Here is an 18,837-nt window from a genome sequence, read left to right on the forward strand (position 1 = left end):
GAAAAGCAGTGAGGAAGAGAAAGAGAAAAAATAACTTCAGTATTTTTTATAAAGTAATTTTTTAAATTATAAAAAGATATATTTATATAATTAATTTTTTTATTTTTAATAATTTAAAATAACTATTATCAAAAAACTTTGATAATGGCTATTCAGGATTCTCTTAAAATGATTATTTTGAAAAATAATTATTTTATTTAATCAAATATAATTTTATTTTAAAAAATAAAAATAGAAGAAGAATGTCTATTCTATTCCTTCCAACTAAACATGTCTTGAAAGAAAAGTTTTTTCAACGCAAAAAATGAAAATGACGAAAATCTAAGTACCAAAATAATGACATTTTTGTTTTCTTTTAGAAGCTTCTAGAAATAACATGGTATAGACCACCTTGAGAAATACAATACAACTATTAGCTAGTGGGATTGAGGGCTCCCCCGTGAGCACCTCACTCCAATTGCAATATCTAGTTAAACCCGTCAAGGCCTCATACCAATTGCAATATATACCTAAAAGTGTGAGATTCATAATGAGAATATATTTTTAAATATTTAATTTTATTTTAATACACAATTAATATGAAATTCATAATTTTTTTCTGAGATCATAGTATCTTTTTTAATGTGAAATTTATAATTCCTATAACATTTATATTACAATGCTGATATTTAATTAAAATTAAATTATGTAACATTCACAATTTTATAATATAAAAATTCTCTTCTTATACCACTTGCTAAATAATAGTTGACCATATAAAGTGTTTGAATATGTTGATGTTGCTTCCAACCTAAAGATGGATGAAGTAAAAGGGAAAAGATATGAATTTTCCTACAAAACCATTTTATGTTTGTTCATAAATATTTCTGGTTATAACTATCTTCACAAATGATTTGGTTTTCTTATTCAAGTATCAATTAATATATGAGTAGATAGATGAGATTTAAGGATCAATAGATGTGATTGGTTAAGAAAATATATGAAAATAATATCATCCAGTATTCTTATATATTTATCATAAAATTGTGATAATTGATAAAATATGATTAGAGAGCATGTGAGATTAAAAGATTTTCTTCATATAATATAAGTTTATTTATAAATTCATGCATCAGAATTTCGGTTTACATTATGGAGCATGAGAGAATATTTTCATCACTAAAAATTTGAGTGGGATAAATATGTTGTAGGGAATATTGTGGAGGATAATGGAACATGATCTCTTCTTCTTTGCCTTGCTTGCCCGTTCCATTTGCCTTGTCGGTGGGTCCCTCAGCGACGATTTCTGCATACTTTCCAAATTGTTTGGCGATGGCTTCAACAAGTTTTGGTGGATCAAAATTTCCCCTAACAGTCACAGTCGACTTCTTCATATCCGGTTCAACATTTAAGATTCCTGATTAACACAGTATAATAACTAATATTACTCTCTTTTTCACAATTAAACAAGAGCAAGAACTGAGTGGAAAACTAAAGAGAGAGAGAGAGAGTTTACCTTTCATTCTTCCTATACTTCTCTTAATATCATTTGCACAGCCTTCACAGTGCATGTACATTTTAAGTACAACAAATTTAATCGGAGGCTGCATGATTAAGTAAGATTAAAACTAATTAATCACATGAAAAAGTAAAAATAAAAGAAATATATATATATATATATATTATATCAAAATAGAGCTAAATGGTAAACCCACCTCTTGTTTGTTTTGCGACTGCTTTCCATCAGTGGCTTTAGGTTTTGGTTTGGGAGAAATGAGCTCAGCATTTCTACTGTATTTCTTCTTAACTCTTTCCAAAATCTTCAAAGGATCAGCATTTTGTCCCTTCACAATCACTCTGTCACCTTCCATGTCCGTCTTAACTTGTTCAACGCCTGATAAAAAAAACAAAAACATGAAAACCTTATCAAAAGGGCTATCGGCTACGCCTACGCATATGGATATGCTTGACAAGACAAAACAATCATCATCCCTACCTTGAAAACCTTTCAAACAATTGAAAACCTTGGCGGCGCATCCTTCGCAATGCATATAAACTTTAAGCACAATTTCTTTCCCTTTATTTGAATCCTTTGCTCCCTTCTCTTGTTTATTTTCACAGCTTTTCTCGAGTTTCACTTCCACAATCTGCCCTCCTCCCTGATGCTGTTGCCCATGTCCCATGTTTTGCTTATTTTTTCCCTTAATTTAAAAACCAAGGACCAAAAGAAGAACAAAAAAAAGACCCTTTAATACGGAAAATGCTAAAAGGAAAATTTAAGTAGTAGAGAAAAACATTTTGAGGCGCAGCATTGCCACTACTTGTTTAGCCAAATGGCGGGGGAGCTTTAAATACGATAGTGGTGCCCTTTAAGTTTTTAGCTCTTTTACTCCCATGTCATTAGGAATAAATAAATAAGATAGGATGGAAACATAAAGCTCATTAATGGGTTGTATCTCAACCGTTCAATTATGCGAAAAACGAAAGAAATCATGTTATAATCTCCCCAATTATGGCTTACTTTATATGATTATGCGTTAATAAGTTACCCACAACTGAATAGTCGTTTGTTTACGTTTAGGTTCCAAATTTGGATTGCATGCAATTCAATTGTTAATTGCTTCTCTTTTCAAAGCAATGGGTTGGTGTGCCAGCTAATGTGAGTTGTTCAATCCATTGTGAATTGTGGGTAATGAAATTTTATTCCATTAAGATTGTACACGGTGTCTGTCAAATAAGTTAGTTTATCCAAAAAGAAAAAGAATATTCCTCTCCTCTTCCCGGCTCAGCCCAATGATTAACTTTAGTGGTTAGCCCAAACCCATGGGCCTTAAGCTCAGCCAGCCTGGGTTTCAAATTGTTTCGACGAGAACAAGTTTTATTTGACCAGAGTGACGGACACATAGGCGTAAACTGAAAACGTGTAAGAAAAGCAGCAATCCCACGTAGGAAATGGCCACGTGTAACGCCTAGAACAGCAACACGTTCAAAAACAACTTCAGAGTAGTACCCCGCTCTCTCTGTATTTGCAACGCAAAATCTCCGGTCTCTCTTTCTATCAATGATCATTTCTATTCTGAGGTTTTGATTGAATCGTTCGTCTTAGTAAGATCTCCTCTCTTCAATTATTATTTTTTAACATTCTTAATGAGATCATTGTATATGTCTTGAATATGTGGTGCGTGATCAGTTTCTTGAGTTCTTCTATGATTTTGTTGTTGATATCATTCTTGCCTTCAATATAATCAGGATATCTGTTGAATTCCCAATTTTGGCGTCTTTTCTTTCATCTTTGTCGACAAGCTTTTCTTTAGTTATCGATAGAACACAAATTGCTCTCCTTCACTTTTATGGTACGATGGTTTTCAGTATCTAAAAGTTGGTAGCAAGAGCTAATGGTTGGGAGAAATTTCACTTCCGATTAAGCTTATGGGATTCACGTTTTGGTTAAATTCGTTTCTTCTTTCGCCTGATTATAAATTTGATTTGCTTCTGTTATGTCTCCTTCAATGGTTACAGATTCTTTTCAAAAATAAAAAATAAAAAATGGTTACAGATTACAATACAACAGCACATCCTGAATAACTCTGAAACAGAGTTTTTTGTCATTAAAATTGATCTCTCTCCTAAATGCTGGATTCTGTTTTTATCTCTGCTGGTTAATTATTAGTAATATGCTACAGACATTTTTGTTACTTGGGTAATTCGAGTGGTAAAGTTTGCTTAGCCCATACAAGATCAGGCCTTAATGCCCTCTACTTTATTCTTGAGCCATGATCCCAGCCTGAAAGATACTGCTCTTGGATTTGGTTAGTAAGAAGATGACATCTTGCCATGAGATTAATGTGGTTGTGTGTGAATATTGAATTTGCCTTTCTCGTTTCAGTGGAGCTCAACTCAAGTCTGAAACTCTGAATATTCGTATTAGCCTTTTCGTTTTTAGATAAATCAGCTGAAAATATCTATTACATCTCTTAATGTTTTTTCTCACACAGTGATGCTTGTTTCTCCAATAACGGTTCCTTCTTTGTCAGGTTCCCGAGTGCCGGCAAATTTACTTCACTTCAGAGCAGTCTGGGTTTTGCAGTGAAAACCACCAGAACAACCAAAGCATTTTGAGTTCAAAAGTAAAAATGTCCGGTGTAACTCTTGCTGTGGCTCCTAGAAGTGAGCCAGACAAAACCATAGCACCAGGGGAAAAACTCGAACATAAACCTCTTCGCCAGCAGCAGCAACAATCAGTGGCGGGCGGTCTAATGGGATCATTGCGTGTGATTGAGCTCCAACTAGTAGCTTTCATTATGGTTTTTTCAATTAGTGGCCTTGTCCCACTCCTTGATTTGGTCTTCCCAGCTTTTGCCTCGACTTATATAATCGCCCTTTCACTCTTTGCCTTCCCATCCCACGGTCGCATATCCACTGGCTCGCAAGAGATTTTCCAAGGCAGCAAACTCTTTAGGCTCTATGTGATTCTTGGAACTACCATAGGGCTTTTCTTGCCACTGGCATATGTCCTGGGCGGCTTTGCGAGGGGTGATAAGCATGCTGTTCGATCAGCTACGCCTCACTTGTTCTTGCTTTCATTTCAAATACTAACAGAAAATGTGATAAGCGGGCTGTCTTTATTTTCACCGCCGGTGAGGGCACTTGTTCCTGTACTATATACGGTGAGGAGGATTTTTATTATCATTGACTGGATGCATGATGTTTGGCTCAACAAAACTCTGCCTGCAAATGCACAACTCAAGGTAATTCTCAACCAAATTAATATTTCTGGTTTCAGGTAATTGGCAATTGTCAAATTTCATGCCAGCGTGCTTTGAAAATGTTTAACATAATCTAAGATTGATTGTGCAGGACATTGCATGGGATTGGTTTGGGAAGGGCCTGGCAGCTGCAAATCTATTTTACTTCTCTATCAATCTCTTGTGCTTTTTGATTCCTCGATTCCTGCCTCGGGCATTTGAGAGGTACTTTAGGGAAAGGGATGAGGTCGATGCTAAGATGTCAGAGGACAAGCGTTCCACGGCAGCAAAAAAGTCCCAGGCAACAGATAAGAAAGTCGATTGAGACGGTTGAATCTGTTCTCGTGTGTTCAAACAGCTAGTATTGAAAAGCAATTGTATTCCTTTTTCTGCTGCAGCTAAAGAGTCGTCCACTTTCTAGACTTTTGACAATGACAATTAATGTTTAGACTTGTCTCGCTTATTTGGTTATCTACCTTGGATCAATCGTGAATCTTTCTTTGCTTAGTATAATTCTATTTTTCTTTTCTTTTTGAAAATAAAATGAGTATCTCGTTCTATTAAATCAAAAATAAATTACAATACGAATAGAAACAATAACTGATAAAGCACTCTTTCCGCATCTCACTCTCATCATATTCTAGTTCACAAACATTGGGACTTTGGGTCTTGTTAAACAAGCGGAAGACTCTATTAACTTGTAATATTTCAGTTTTCCTATTAAGCATTCCCATTCCAATGGAAAGAAAATTTTGGTTTTCATCTTTTCATTTTTCTCCTCCTCTAGTTTTTTCATCTTTGTTCCTGGATGAGAATTAAGTAGCATTACACTTCCCAAGTCCTAGGTTTATGTTGGAAGCTTCGAATCTTTGGGAAAGGATTCAAACAGAAAAATACACACAAAAACAGATGATTAATAATAATCTTTAGGATGTTTGTTAGCAATAAAAGAAATATGGATCCATGGCCTAATAATGGTCTTGCGGCGGCAAACACAATGACATTAATTTGTTCCTCTTTTACTGGACAATATCACATCTGGATATAACTTGTAGCCAGAATTCTAGCATCTCTGTTAAATAGTTTCATACTCTTGTTTTTCCATGAGTGCTAGGAGTAATTCAAGGGCAGAATATTGTCACTTTCTAAAGCAAGGTAAATCAAAATTTCAAACAATGATACTTTTTTTGTATATAGATCTCAAAAATTTCTACTTTTGATATAATTAAATAATTTGCTCACTCTTCATATTCCCCCATCTGGAAAAACCCTGTTCGGAAGCAAGAGATTTGGTAGAGATATTCGGCAATTGATCAGTAGAGGAACACATATCTAAGAAGCACATGTCATTGGTAACATTTTTTCCAACAACGTAGAAGCATGAAAAACATGACTGACTGACTGACTGACTGCCATATATGTTGCACTCACATTGTATAGAATCCAACCTACTGACATGTCGACAAAGGCATCAAGATTACGAAGAATTTGCGAAGCCAACAAAACGCAGCCGCATTATATTCTACTCAGCATTGGAATGAGAAATTGTTGGCTGCTTTTTATTCGGGAGCATAGCATTGTAGTGGAAAGACAACCAGTCCAATTGAATTGACCAACGGAAAAAATAATCACAAAAAGTACGTTAAAAACCAATCCATAAAATGTATAGGGAGAGAGAGCCAGGTCAAAAGATGAAAGAAAAACAATTTTCCGCAACCCTGATGCCTACATGCCCTCAAGCTGGGCAGTCCTGTTACGCACCTCAAATTACACCTTTTGGGTTCCATTGCTTTTGGGCGGGTGGTTAGTCCTTATCCAAGTTGCTCAGAAAAGGACTGTTTTGCCCTTTTCAATTTAATGCTAAGGAGTCGTAATTTGCTTGTTGTGCACATTGTTCCTCGTAGAAAGTGTAAGGTTGCTATGCCCAAAGGCGGTGCGGACCAAACTCTCTGCGCCACTCGTCAATGGCCGGTTACCTCTTTACTCTTTTTGTTATAAAAGCTAATGAATTTTGTTTTTTTTTTTTTATTATTATTGTGTTTTCACTAATTAGATTACAAGTAGAATTATTATAAAATTGTAAGAAAAAAGGTAAAATGGAACATGGAATTCCAGTATGGTACATTTTTAAGTATACCATTCGTCTTTTAGCATAAATACAAGGAAAAGATTAAGTTAGATTTTAATTGTTTTAATGCTGTTTTTGAAGCATTTGTCACATATCCAACATGATAGTTTACCTTATCACATTAAAACAAGTTTTCTAACAATGTCATTTCCTCCTCTACTTTTTGCTGTTTTGCTTTGCAAGTGATCCGCACGCGCCAAAAAGCAGGGGCGTGAAACAGAGATTGGCGTTATTTAACCTGAAAAATAAGGAACCGCTGACCTCTCTGCCCGACGACGTACCTTCTTTCTGCCTTGTCTGCCAAGTAAATATAATATAATATTCAAATTACTTAAATAAAGAAAAACCACATTTCCATTTTATTTTCTTTTAAGAAAAAAAGAAAACACCCTCACCACTGTGTCCTCTCTTCCTCCCTTCTCAGCCTCTCTCTCTCTCTCTCTCTCTTACTCCCAATNTTTAATCCCTCGCCCACTTCTTTCCCCTTCTTTTACACCCTCAACCAAACCTCAAAGAAAAACGAAAGCAGCCATGAAGCTCAAAAACAAAGGTAGAGTATTCCCATCCCCTTCTTCTTCTTCATCTTCTTCTTCTTCTTCTTGTGAAGACTATCTTTCCATTTTGAAGCTTCTCCCAGCTGCCATTTTGGCTCTTGCTTCAGTCCTTTCTCTCGAGGACCGTGAGGTTTTAGCTTACATGATAACCAGGTCCCTCAAAACCACCACCACTGCCACCAACTCTTCTTTAATCTCCCAAGATTATTCTTCCAAGAAGAGATCTTCCAAGAAGCCACCACCTACCGCCTCCAAGCTGACCCAAAAGAATGGCGCTTTACCCCATAAGCCGCCCGTTTTCGATTGCGATTGTTTCGACTGCTACACTAGTTACTGGTTTCGTTGGGACTCGTCTCCTAACCGCGAGCTTATCCATCAAGTTATTGAAGCTTTCGAAGATCATTTAACCAACGGGGAAGCCCAGAAACCTTCCAAGAAGAACATAAGGCCCAAAAAGAGAGACAGTACCAGCAAAGTGGCCAGTCGGGTCCCCGACAGCCCGGTTGGTGACCTCCCGGTTCAGCCCGACCAAGAAGTTCTGGTCTCGGAGAGTAGTTCTACCGACGAAGCATCGGTTTTTAACGATGACGTCACTTCAAGGGAGAAGGATGTTAAAGAAGAGGTAGCTGACGCGGCAGAAGTGACTGAAGAGTTTGCGGTAGTGGAGGATGCGGAGGTGGAAATACGGACGGCGGCGACGAGTAGCCACAAGGGGTTGGCTAGGAAGGTGTTGCCGGACGTGTTAGGATTATTGAATTCTCGTTTATGGGGTCTTTGGAATCCAAATGTGTAATATTTCTTTCTTTCTTTCTATTTTTGGAGAAAAAATTTATTATTAAAAATATATTTTTGGGGATACATCTGTGCCCGAATATAGGCATGGTCCCTCCCTTGAATAGCATGACCCTTTTTCCGCTTTGCTTTTCTGCACTGGACTTAAAAAATGTACCTGGCGGCGAGTAGTCATTTTCCGGGAGAAAAAGGAGTTGCACATAATTTGCTTCTGTTTTGGGCCATAATTTTGTTATCAATTATTTATTTTGTATTTGGCTTAGGAACGAAGTATTGTGGTTAGGTAAGATAGTTTGTAAAAAGTGGGCCAATTAGAATGGGATATTTTTTTTTGAAAGAATAAGAATGGGATATTTTGCTAGTCAAGGGTTGTAATTATTATTATATGATTAAACTGAGATAGATAATACCATCTTTTATTTTATTCGCTGCTGCTTTTTGTGAATGTCAATATGCCATTTTCTTTTGATTCCTTTTGGTTGGCCTTGTGTTGTTGTTGTAGTTAGGTTTAGGTGCCCTCTGATTCTGACGTCTATATATAACAATGTAGGTTCCCTAAGTTGCCCTGGTTTTTGTGTAGCAAAACTTTATAGGTTAAGGAAAGGATGGTTTCTGTCTTTCTCTTGTCATTTGCGGATAACCTGAGAGGCTTGCTTCCTGTTTGTTGACCATAATAATGGATTTTAGTTTATTAATAAATTTATAGAGATTAGAGCAAGTGCTATTTCTTGACATTATTTTTATTACATTTAATGAAAAAGCAGTAGTGTTTTCTCAATAATAATAGAATTGAGGAGTTGAGCCCGAGTTTAGCTGTTGCCTGCAACTTACTTTTCCTCTAATCGATTAAGCATGTGGCCCAGTCCCAGAGATAAGAACTACCTCCTGAAGCTGAAATTCCTGAGCGTAATCTCCTTTTCTTGATTATGTGTAACTTACCCTTTTTCGCCCAAAGGATCCCTATCCTAATATCACAAGCAGCTCAGAAAAGATGCTAGGGGATATGTGAAACACGATAAACAACTAGTCAGGATGAAAAAAGAGGGCATACATATGGATGGAAAAATGTTGCCGATGCACTCAGGTAACTAGCACAAGAGTTTTGACCTTGTTGTGATGTTGGGCTAATGAGTAATGCCTATCGATGATGTCCATGCAACTGCGACACTACATACCCAGCAGGCAGCCATACAATACAGGCAACAACATTGGAGGGATTGTCCCATTCAAGGCATTTGCTGAGTGAAAGAAAGCCTTATCCAACGTACATGGTCGTGTTTCGGTCCCTATCTTAATATCCAACAAAAAGAAACAAATGGCAAAAAATAAAAATTTCCTGGCCTCTGGATTGTCTCCTTCCCTCTTGTTTGCTTTGAGGCTGACAAAAGCTCAGTCACCAATCCCATCACTGGTACATACCATCTTCATTCTAATTTTTGTGATGGCAGAACCTTCACATCACCTCTGGGGAGGTATCGGTGGGAGCTTTACCTTACTTTTATTGCAAGATGCCAGATACATATGCTTGGCTGGCAATGAAATCCCATCTTCTTGTTAAACTCAAGTGAGGGATAAACTAATCAAGATACATTTTGTTGATAAACGATTTAATCTCATGAGAAGCCTGTAGTAACACAATTCTCTTTGCTGTTGATGATAAGGGTAAGATCCATCTAAGAGCCAGAAAGGACATCAGGCATTTGGTAAAGGGATGATTTATTGTTATAAGATAAAACCCCTTTCTCGTGGACTGAAAAAGCTCATTGATAGTGAACTCCACTGTCCATATTGGACTCCATTTTTAAATTTCCTGGAGACTCAAAGTTTACTGGTGGCACGTCAACGTTAACAGGTGACAAGCCAGCTTTAGTTTACTGATTACAAAGATACAAACTAAGGTTAAATTGTTGATAAAGTCAAGGTTAAACAGTGACACGCCTAAATACTTTCTACTAGAAAAATTTCAAGAAGAAAAGTTGGATGATTGATCTACAGGATAAAGCAGGCATCCTGCTCTCTTTTTGGCTTGCTTTTTTACCATTCACTCAGAAACGGCTCTTCCTTCATCCTCACTGTTTAGTCAGTAGACAAGCAACAAGCTGCTCAGAATCAAGTTGGAGTTGCTATCGTGCCGCAGAGGGAAAAAGAGAGAAGGCAACGAAGAACCAGCAGGCAGTTGCTGTTGTGACAAGCCTAAAGCAATGCCATCTGACCTTTAGGCTTGAGGTGGGCTTGAGTTGGTATTAGTCTATGTGCATTAGTCCACACTGTGATGTTTCGTTTACTCCGTTTCAGCAAGTCCATTCACTTGTATCTTAGTCGCAGCAGCCATGATATGGATTCAAAGCTCTCCAGATAGATAGAAAAATTCTGAGAATCAAGTCACTTCACTGTGTTTTTACTTTATCATGTTTCTTTCTGCTTGAGTGGAAGTGGTAGAAACAATGCTCTCCTTTGCGCCTCCAGAGAAAACAATATGGCACTGTCAATTGGAAATCAGAATTATCCAATGGTGCCCCAGCACAATGACTAAAATTTTGATCCTACACTCCCATAGCACCTCCATTTTTTTCACATCCCAGCTCGAATTTACAAAAAGTTAAGGTGAAACAAACAAAAACAGATTAGACTCAGAATAGACGCACCAGTTGGCATGATCAAAATTGGTCACAAAAAATGGGGCCACTCGGCCTTCAGACCCGAGAAGTCATTCTAAAATAAGAAGATAACTACAATAAGCAAAAGCTAGGAACACATTTGATCATCATGAAGGTAGTTGGTAAGATTATGAAACTCGATAATCAGTCAGAATTATCCAAGAATCATTGGTTCAATCACTCTTGACTTTTGACATGAGATGCAAGTTGATTCTAACAGCAAATATATGATGAACATGTTAAATTAAATCCATCTTACCAGATGCATTGCTTTTTAATTATGACTTAACATTCTCCACTCATTACCATGAATTCAATTGAATGGATCCATATTTTGATTTTAGCACTGGTCATTCAGCAATAAAAGTATAGCCTTTGATAAGGTCATATTTAACAAAGCATTCAATACGAGATTTTTTATTTGGAATAAGGAAAGGCTTAAATTCATGTTTTACACGCTTCTTTGCCAGGGTTAACAGGTTAAAGGCTATATAACATCTCAATATATCAATCGATTGCTTTACCACATTCAGATATTAATCAAAGTTGCAATAGTACTATTTTCATTTCTTTTTGGACAGACAGATGCATTGATTCATGAGGAACAAAAAAAAGGGCAAAGCAAGTTCTTGTCAGCAAAGCAAAAAAGTAGACAAAATATTATATTTTTGTTTTTCAGCTAGTGCGATTGTGTTAGATTAGCCACCAAAGAAGAGAATGATGCCTGATTTGAACTAAAAAAAAAAAAAAAAAAACAGCTATTGAGAATATCAACTGAAACTTGAATATTCAATTATAACTCCTCAACTTCATTTGCTCCTTGCCAGGATTGAAATCATGCGAATCAAACTGCCATTTCACATCAAACAAGACCACAGAGATTTTTTTTTCTTTCAAAACTCAAAACAGATCACACCCGTTAGTTCCACAACCTTTACCGTAGCCTTAGTAGCACTGTCATACCCTCCCCATGCAAGCTTTTTTTTTTTATTTTTTTTTTAAAACAAGACCTCAGACCTCCCCATGCAAGCTTGAGCTTGACCTCAGACCTTCCATGTCTTGTTGCCATTATCTGCAGTTGACTCCAGATTAAACATGACAAAAAATATCATTAGTAGATAAAAAATATTATCATGCAATCCAAAGTGAAAAATAAGTGGGGCCATGTTAATGAGAGGTGATGAAACTGACCACATAACCAATCTGTGACTCACAAGATGCTGAGCAAATCACCATAGCAAGGGTGGAGGGGAGTATTATGCTGAGGAACAGGCAAAATAAAGAGAGCCAAAACACTTGGCGCAAGTGCTTGTTCTTGGTGCACAGGAACAGCCGCTGAGTCAGTGAATACTTTCTGGATGAACAAAGATTTCCCAAAGGAAATCGTCAGTTAGCATTTGGTGGTAGTAAATCAAATTATAGAACCAAAATATCAACGTTGCAACCATATTCCCTTAGAGCTTGTAGCATTTAGCAATTTATTTTCTAACCTTTAGCTCTTCGTCTCGTTTAACATGAAGAGTTTAAAATTGAAATTAGATACATTGAATGCATGATGTTGGCAGCATTATGATTCAATGCTTATTCAAAACAGGCAGCTCTAGTCTCACCTTAAAAATAATGTAAAAAGCGAGAGAAATTTTAACAGTAGGAATACGACCCATAGCCACTTGAATATTTAAAAAAATGAATAAAACCTAAATTGTTCTCCTTGTACGATGACAAAGTTTGATCACACGAAATTCAAGACATGTCTTAACATTAGATTCTTCTCAATTTTTAACCCATCCATCTTGATTTTGGGGCACTTTGTCTGTTCATAGTTTTAAACATATTCCAGGACAAACTGAGCATGAAAAACCAAATAGAAAGTCGTTTTGCACTCCACTAATATAAAGCATGGGTTGTCCCTTAATTTTACCAAATTGAAAGCCGGAACTGGCGGCCCCCTTATTTTGTATATTTGCCCAATCCGTGACCACACAAGTGTGTGGCAGCAATTCACCAGTTTCTACAATCCACAGGAGAAGCAAAGAACCATAATGACATACCGCATTTCGATTAGTTGAGGATCAATCATTGTGCAGAATCAACATCACTGACCACTGATCCAACAGTGTGGAGTTATCCTGATTCACCACATGCACCACTTGCTTGATGTTATGTGTTTGACTGATTCTCCACTGTTTTGGTTGCAAGAATTCTTTGTTTAACAACGAGAGAAATTACAGACCAACCTTTGGTGTAGTTCAGAAAAATTTGTGAGGTAATTAGTTTCGTGACAAATATGACTATAGCAATATATCCACCATGAATTCACATTGCAGTGGTGGTCACTGCGCTCAAACTCAGTGATACTATATAATAAGTCAACCAGGGATGAAAAAACCTTTTAGTGTCAGTTTCCATCATGTTCGAGGAAGGAAAGTGTCCCAACAGTTCCTACTCTAGTTTCCTGTTGGCTACCAATACAGGATAGCACGGAATTTCACCTGACCCTACAGTTGTTGTATATGATCATTCTTTTTAATAAGGATGCCTAGCATACCATTTCGTTTCTGTCAGACCTGGTTTTCATTTTCAGAGCGTTTTATTTTGTCAGTTTATGTAAATATTCTTCTGCGCGACCATATCACATGTAACGCAACACTCCCAGTAACGAAAAGGAAAATAGAAAGAAGGAACCTTACGTATTAGTTATCCTACTAAATCAGGGGCGGATCACTTTCAAAATTGTTTAGAACCGCTAAAACTGCAGTAACATACCCGAAACTAATTACTCTATAGTCTACACAGGAATGGATATGAATACAACTATGCAGGAAACACCATCACCAGCTAGTAACCCAAGTCGTTTATGAAGTATTCAAAACTTGAACAAGCTCTATTGTTCTTATCAGCACCATTCCATGAGTTCATCTATTCAATGGAACATCTCGGTGATGAAGTAGTTGCTATACTAGTCATAAAAAGACGAGCTACTGCAAACTCAGATTTTCTCCATTTCTTGAACAATTAATTATATAGAACAATATTATTCGAATCACAACAAGAATATCTCACATTCATTTCAAGATTCTAAATATCAATTAATTCATTTTCGTTATCATCCAGAGTTTAACAATAGTTTTAGCACAAATTTCAACGCTGTATCACATACTCCCTCTTGTACAGCAAAAAGAGGAAGTACTAGGATGGCCACGTGAGGAAGGAAATACCTTTCTGTATGGCACTGCTGAACTTTTTTCCTTTCTCCATGACTATTCATTTTCTTTTTTGATAGAAATCATGTTAAGTAACTGCAAGAGATAATCATAGTTGAACAACAGTCAGAAGGTAATGAACTTAGAACGAGAATTCACTAGCCAGCATGGAAGACAAAAATATTGTTAGACATTAGTTTCTTGTTCACAATTAGGCAATCCAGCTGAAGCAAGAATTTTCAAAGCATAATATGAAAATCTGTCCATAGACAAGCTTTACAAATTTAGAGACCATAGGTAAGCGAACCTCGGCTAGAACGCAATTTACACATATATATGTTTTCAACGTTGTTAATTAAAGGTTTAGCAAAAATCCAGCAGTACTTAAGGGTATCAGAATTTGCTACTCAACATCTATGAAAAGATATTTGTACTCATTCATGAAAGATGGCTTTATCACCTATGCCCCTCAGTGATAAACCCTTTCCTTGCTTTTCAGCTCAGTCATATTCACAAAGTCGCTGGCAAGATCCACTAATTTTTTCAAGGGCAACGCTCCCAAACTTGATGGTCTGCAGAAAATACATACTATAATGAAATGATAATGACGGTGAATGTGTACATGACTGGCTAAGAATGAAAACAACTTCAACATTCCATAGAATGGAGTACTGGGAAGTACTGAGATCACAGAAGCCGTGAACTTTTGTAATGGTCATTATTTGGCTATGCTCGATAGTAGATAATAGACAATCGTTACTAGATATCACCATGAAGAAGTAAAATCTGATTATGAGGGATTAGTCACATACACTGGAAAATTAACAACAAATTAAATGCAAATGGATTTATGAAACATAACAAGTGAGGAAATATGTCGTGAAGAGTTAAATTTTAGTCATACCTATGGTGCGTAAAAGCCATGCAAGCTTTCTATGTTCCAAAATGGTAGAATATCAGGGACATCAAGTGGATCCAATTGCTGGCTGCACACAGAATTTCTTTAACTGCAACTTTAAAAGTATTGTAACGTATTGTGTTTGAAGATATTTATTTAAGTAAATTATCATCTATTCTTGTCTATCACACAATAGTCCTTCAGTTAGAAAACCCCACACAGTGGGAGACCAACCAAGGAGCATCAGGCAGACTTACTTTTTGTATCCATAAAGAGAAAGGATCTTCTTCTATTGTCATATTACCTTTGAACCCACTGAAATCCGACAAAATAGTCTCCGGAGCCCCCACTAGTAAAGCCAGGTTCTTTCACCAAATACCAAGTAAACCATTAATTGTAATAAGGCTAATAAATTCATCAACATCCTAAACAAAAAGGTGCATGCGGATTTACATGTCGGAAAGGGTGGTAACATAGAACATGGCACACTTCAAATTGATGATCTATCACAGTTGAACATGGTTAATTGCATCTTAACTTACAAGTTTAATGGACATGTAAGCGATTCGTATATGCGACCATAATATTTAAGTGTATCAGTCTGTGCCAAATCATGCAAAAAAATAAAAAAAGAGACAATGAAAAGAAAGAAAGGAAAAGCCATAAACCCTCTAGCCCGCCATGCACATGAACATGAGTGGATGGCTTATGTAGAATTCTGGGCTCCTGGAGTAGAGGACCCACTCGACATTGGGCTACATGATGTGATCTTGACAATTAATAGCCAACCCAAATTTTGTAATGATCTCCGTGTTTCTCTCCAGCCATCTTTATCTCAGATGATAGGAGACTTCAAGGACCTAATTTATTTCCATTCATTAACAGTGTGTCATCAAATGGTTAAGTAGATCTCCACTCCACCCACAATCCACAACAAGTGATCAAAGTTGAGGTATTTTGAAGACAGCAGAGATGAAGGTATACACTTTTCAGTATAAGCCTGGAGAAAATGATACTTCCTCAATTCTATGGGTTGAATGTTTCTCTTTTTGATGCAGTTACTAGGTTGGATGCACCGTAAGTTCCGCCAAAATAGCAGTGAACCACTCAAGGATTTTGCCATTGGTAAGTGTCATCCAGCCATATAGCCTTTTCTACTGAGACATTTATATGGCAGATTCAACTGAAAGGATAGCTATAATCTCTGAGTCATCTCTGGTCATGAAAATTATGCAAATTGTAATGGCAATGCATGACCTAGATTATAGATGTGCACAAGAGGCTGCAAATCTATCAAAGACCTGACAAGTGGTGCATGTTTAGACTTAATGCACATGAACCACAAAGACCTCTGAACAGCATACTCTTCATACTGCTCGCTATGATGACTGGAATATAAGCTTAAGATGAACCAAAAGTGAACTATATAATGGTAAATCCATAGATATTGAATAAATATAAAGCTTTCTTTCTAAACTAAACGTTATCGTGGTTAGGAAAAAGTAATCAATATTGTTTCTGCCGAAATGTTATGTTAGAACCTACTCTTCCCTCTAATCTTATCATCATCCAAGTTCTTCTTTTAACATTTTCTGTGTCAGGGCATTCTTGTAATTGTCTTACAGGGCAGTCATCACTGGATGATCAACAATTCTACTCAAAGCCAAACTACGGTACCAAGCCATTTAGGCAACCACAAAGAGACCATCTTCGAAAGTCTTTTGCTGGTGTAGAAGCAGCTCGGGTAGAAGAAGACTATGAAGAAGAATCATCATCAGCAATATCTGAGCTATTCCACGGCTTTCTTGCCATTGGCACCCTTGGTTCTGACCCTAACATTCCTGATCCATCAACACCGACATTTGCTATCTCTGTAGAGAATATAACTGAAAAAGAAACTGAAGTAACAGAGAATGAGTTGAAGCTCATTAATGATGAGTTGGAGAAGGTTCTGGGAGCTGAAGTTAAAGAAGAAGGCTGCAATGACTCATCTGGAAGAAACAGTCATGTCAGCACTGGAAGAAGCAGTCATGGCAGCACAATTACGCTTAGTGGAAAGCCAATGGAAGGTCCAGATACCAATGGGAATGGTACTATAGTTTGTCCACTCCAAGGTTATCTTTTTGGCTCAGCAATTGAATTATCAGAAACAACTACAGTGGCAAAAAAGGAACACAGGACCTCACTGGGGGAGCTGTTTCAGAGGACTAAAATAACAGAGGAAAATTTTGGGAGTAAATATGACAAGGAGGAGAAGCGGCCAGAGAAGGAAGGAGATAAATCTGCGGTGCACATTATGAAAAAGATGCTGAAGAAAAAAATGCTTAATGCTTCAAGGAGCTCGACTGCAGCTACTGGCGGAAATATTGATTCTGCTTCAGCAGAAACAAAACTGCACAAGGTACGTCAAATAACATAACTAGACCAATCTTTTTCTTTGCCATGGCATTCCAGGATCATTACAAAGTGATACATATGTCAGTTACAAGAGAAATTTTGTAAGAATAGAATCCAATAATTTGTATGCTGTAGCCATATGATCCTAAGTGCGAACAATGACAAATGCTGGCCAAGATAAAAGGACCAAATTGAATGGTCTGCATATCAAGTACGTTTTAACGATAGCTCCTATTCTTCTTTCTTTCTTCCCTTGCTTTCTTCTTTACCACATTCTACTTCTTTTCTGTTTTCTTTTCACCTTTTTTATTTCAAACATTTACAAACAAATGAAGAAAACTGACCATTAGTTTTGAGTTTTAGTGGATGTGCTTAAGATTCTGACGACGAAAAAGGTTAAGTTCCCTAATTCCGTGCAATGTGGTGTGTAGATCTTACACATGTTCCACAGAAAAGTTCATCCTGAAAGCTCAACAGCCACATATAAGCATGACAAACCCCAAAAGAATGAGAACAAGAAAGGCATCTTGTATGATGGAGGACATGAGAATGGAGGTCATACGCTTGAAGACGAGGACATAATGTTATTTCCTCAGAGAGCCCTTTCAAAAAACATGCGACGCTACAAGAGCCAATCTAACCCACCTCAATTCACAATAAGCTGCAATGATTCAAATGGGAACAGGGAGTGCTGGATCAAAACAGATGCAGACTGTAAGTATAGATGCATTTGCCATCATCATATCCATGAAGAAACCCTGTCATATACTATCTATAATTCAGAGAAGAAATATCATACTTGTCTGCTTTTGTCATTTATTTCTTTATTTCTTTCCAAGAATATTTTATTTTATTTTTTAAATAGCTAGTTTCCATAGTTGAGATCCTAAAATGGATGCTTATAGCCATGCAACAAAAGCAAGTGGCACTTGATTAGGTTTGATGCCTTGTGATCCTTCTTGCATGATGACTCTACAGTCAGCACAAGTGTCACTGTGTCATCACATTTTTGGCACATGGAATTTAAAACCAAAAGGCAGATGCAGCAGTCAATTCTGAGTGTTGCACGTATTTAATGGTGTCACTGTTTTGAGTTTTCAAGATAAATAGCCTAATCTCGTAAAATGGTTTGTGTTTGTAGACCTGGTGTTGGAGCTCTAAAAGGCAGAAGCAACTTTCAAGTGTGGTTTTCAAATTATCATCCCCAGTTAGTAAGAGTGAAGTTTCCTGTGTTTGTGAGCTTCTCTATTATTATTATTATTAATTATTAAACTGGTATTTGTGAGTGGCTATTTTACGAAAGAGTTTGAAATAAATGAAGGAGGTCCTCCTCCTGAAACTTTACATGTGAGGGTGCTTAATGTAAAACTCTTAAGGCATTATTGTTTCCTACAAAGCATATCTCAATTAGTATTGGAGTTCAGTTACTTCAATGTCTCCTTAATCATAGATCAAATGGAACCCATAATTTCCGTGAGGCAAAA

At 36.9% G+C, this 18,837-nt stretch overlaps 4 protein-coding genes across 6 annotated transcripts; 3 read left to right on the forward strand and 1 right to left on the reverse strand.

Annotated features, from left to right (window-relative positions):
• LOC18608933 (heavy metal-associated isoprenylated plant protein 3) lies at positions 1,120-2,167 on the reverse strand. Its single transcript, XM_007043853.2, has 4 exons — positions 1,976-2,167; positions 1,695-1,873; positions 1,496-1,583; positions 1,120-1,396 (listed from the first exon to the last, which is right to left on the reverse strand). The coding sequence occupies exons 1-4, from the start codon at positions 2,160-2,162 to the stop codon at positions 1,125-1,127; spliced, it is 726 nt and encodes a 241-aa protein (XP_007043915.2). The 5' UTR covers positions 2,163-2,167; the 3' UTR covers positions 1,120-1,124.
• Positions 3,008-5,208, forward strand: LOC18608934. 2 transcript variants are annotated; one of them, XM_007043854.2, is made up of 3 exons: positions 3,008-3,084; positions 4,014-4,727; positions 4,837-5,208. In XM_007043854.2, exons 2-3 carry the CDS (start codon positions 4,113-4,115, stop codon positions 5,047-5,049), a joined length of 828 nt encoding a protein of 275 aa, XP_007043916.2. In that variant the 5' UTR covers positions 3,008-3,084; positions 4,014-4,112; the 3' UTR covers positions 5,050-5,208. The 2 variants fall into 2 exon arrangements, with proteins under 2 accessions (XP_007043916.2, XP_017970595.1); XM_018115106.1 differs by lacking the exon at positions 3,008-3,084 and adding an exon at positions 3,139-3,157.
• LOC18608935 lies at positions 7,292-8,559 on the forward strand. Its single transcript, XM_018114592.1, has one exon. The coding sequence runs from the start codon at positions 7,384-7,386 to the stop codon at positions 8,197-8,199; it is 816 nt and encodes a 271-aa protein (XP_017970081.1). The 5' UTR covers positions 7,292-7,383; the 3' UTR covers positions 8,200-8,559.
• LOC18608936 lies at positions 15,793-18,763 on the forward strand. Of its 2 annotated transcripts, none has more exons than XM_018114712.1 (5): positions 15,793-15,934; positions 16,015-16,081; positions 16,558-17,357; positions 17,785-18,067; positions 18,495-18,763. In XM_018114712.1, exons 1-5 carry the CDS (start codon positions 15,929-15,931, stop codon positions 18,512-18,514), a joined length of 1,176 nt encoding a protein of 391 aa, XP_017970201.1. In that variant the 5' UTR covers positions 15,793-15,928; the 3' UTR covers positions 18,515-18,763. The 2 variants fall into 2 exon arrangements, with proteins under 2 accessions (XP_017970201.1, XP_017970202.1); XM_018114713.1 differs by having other exon boundaries at positions 16,582-17,357.

The sequence above is a fragment of the Theobroma cacao genome, chromosome 2, assembly GCF_000208745.1.
Source record: "Theobroma cacao cultivar B97-61/B2 chromosome 2, Criollo_cocoa_genome_V2, whole genome shotgun sequence".
Taxonomy (NCBI): Eukaryota; Viridiplantae; Streptophyta; class Magnoliopsida; order Malvales; family Malvaceae; genus Theobroma; species Theobroma cacao.

Excerpts from the sequence above, each read along its gene's own strand:
- LOC18608933 (XM_007043853.2), bottom strand. The coding sequence starts at position 2,162 with ATGGGACATGGGCAACAGCATCAGGGAGGAGGGCAGATTGTGGAAGTG. Across the intron at positions 1,584-1,694 it reads AGTCGCAAAACAAACAAGAG|CCTCCGATTAAATTTGTTGT; the intron begins GTGGGTTTACCA and ends TTAATCATGCAG. Across the intron at positions 1,397-1,495 it reads AAGTATAGGAAGAATGAAAG|GAATCTTAAATGTTGAACCG; the intron begins GTAAACTCTCTC and ends TGTGTTAATCAG.
- LOC18608934 (XM_007043854.2), top strand. The coding sequence starts at position 4,113 with ATGTCCGGTGTAACTCTTGCTGTGGCTCCTAGAAGTGAGCCAGACAAA. Across the intron at positions 4,728-4,836 it reads CTGCAAATGCACAACTCAAG|GACATTGCATGGGATTGGTT; the intron begins GTAATTCTCAAC and ends TTGATTGTGCAG.
- LOC18608935 (XM_018114592.1), top strand. The coding sequence starts at position 7,384 with ATGAAGCTCAAAAACAAAGGTAGAGTATTCCCATCCCCTTCTTCTTCT.
- LOC18608936 (XM_018114712.1), top strand. Across the intron at positions 17,358-17,784 it reads CAGAAACAAAACTGCACAAG|ATCTTACACATGTTCCACAG; the intron begins GTACGTCAAATA and ends TGTGGTGTGTAG. Across the intron at positions 18,068-18,494 it reads GATCAAAACAGATGCAGACT|ACCTGGTGTTGGAGCTCTAA; the intron begins GTAAGTATAGAT and ends TTGTGTTTGTAG.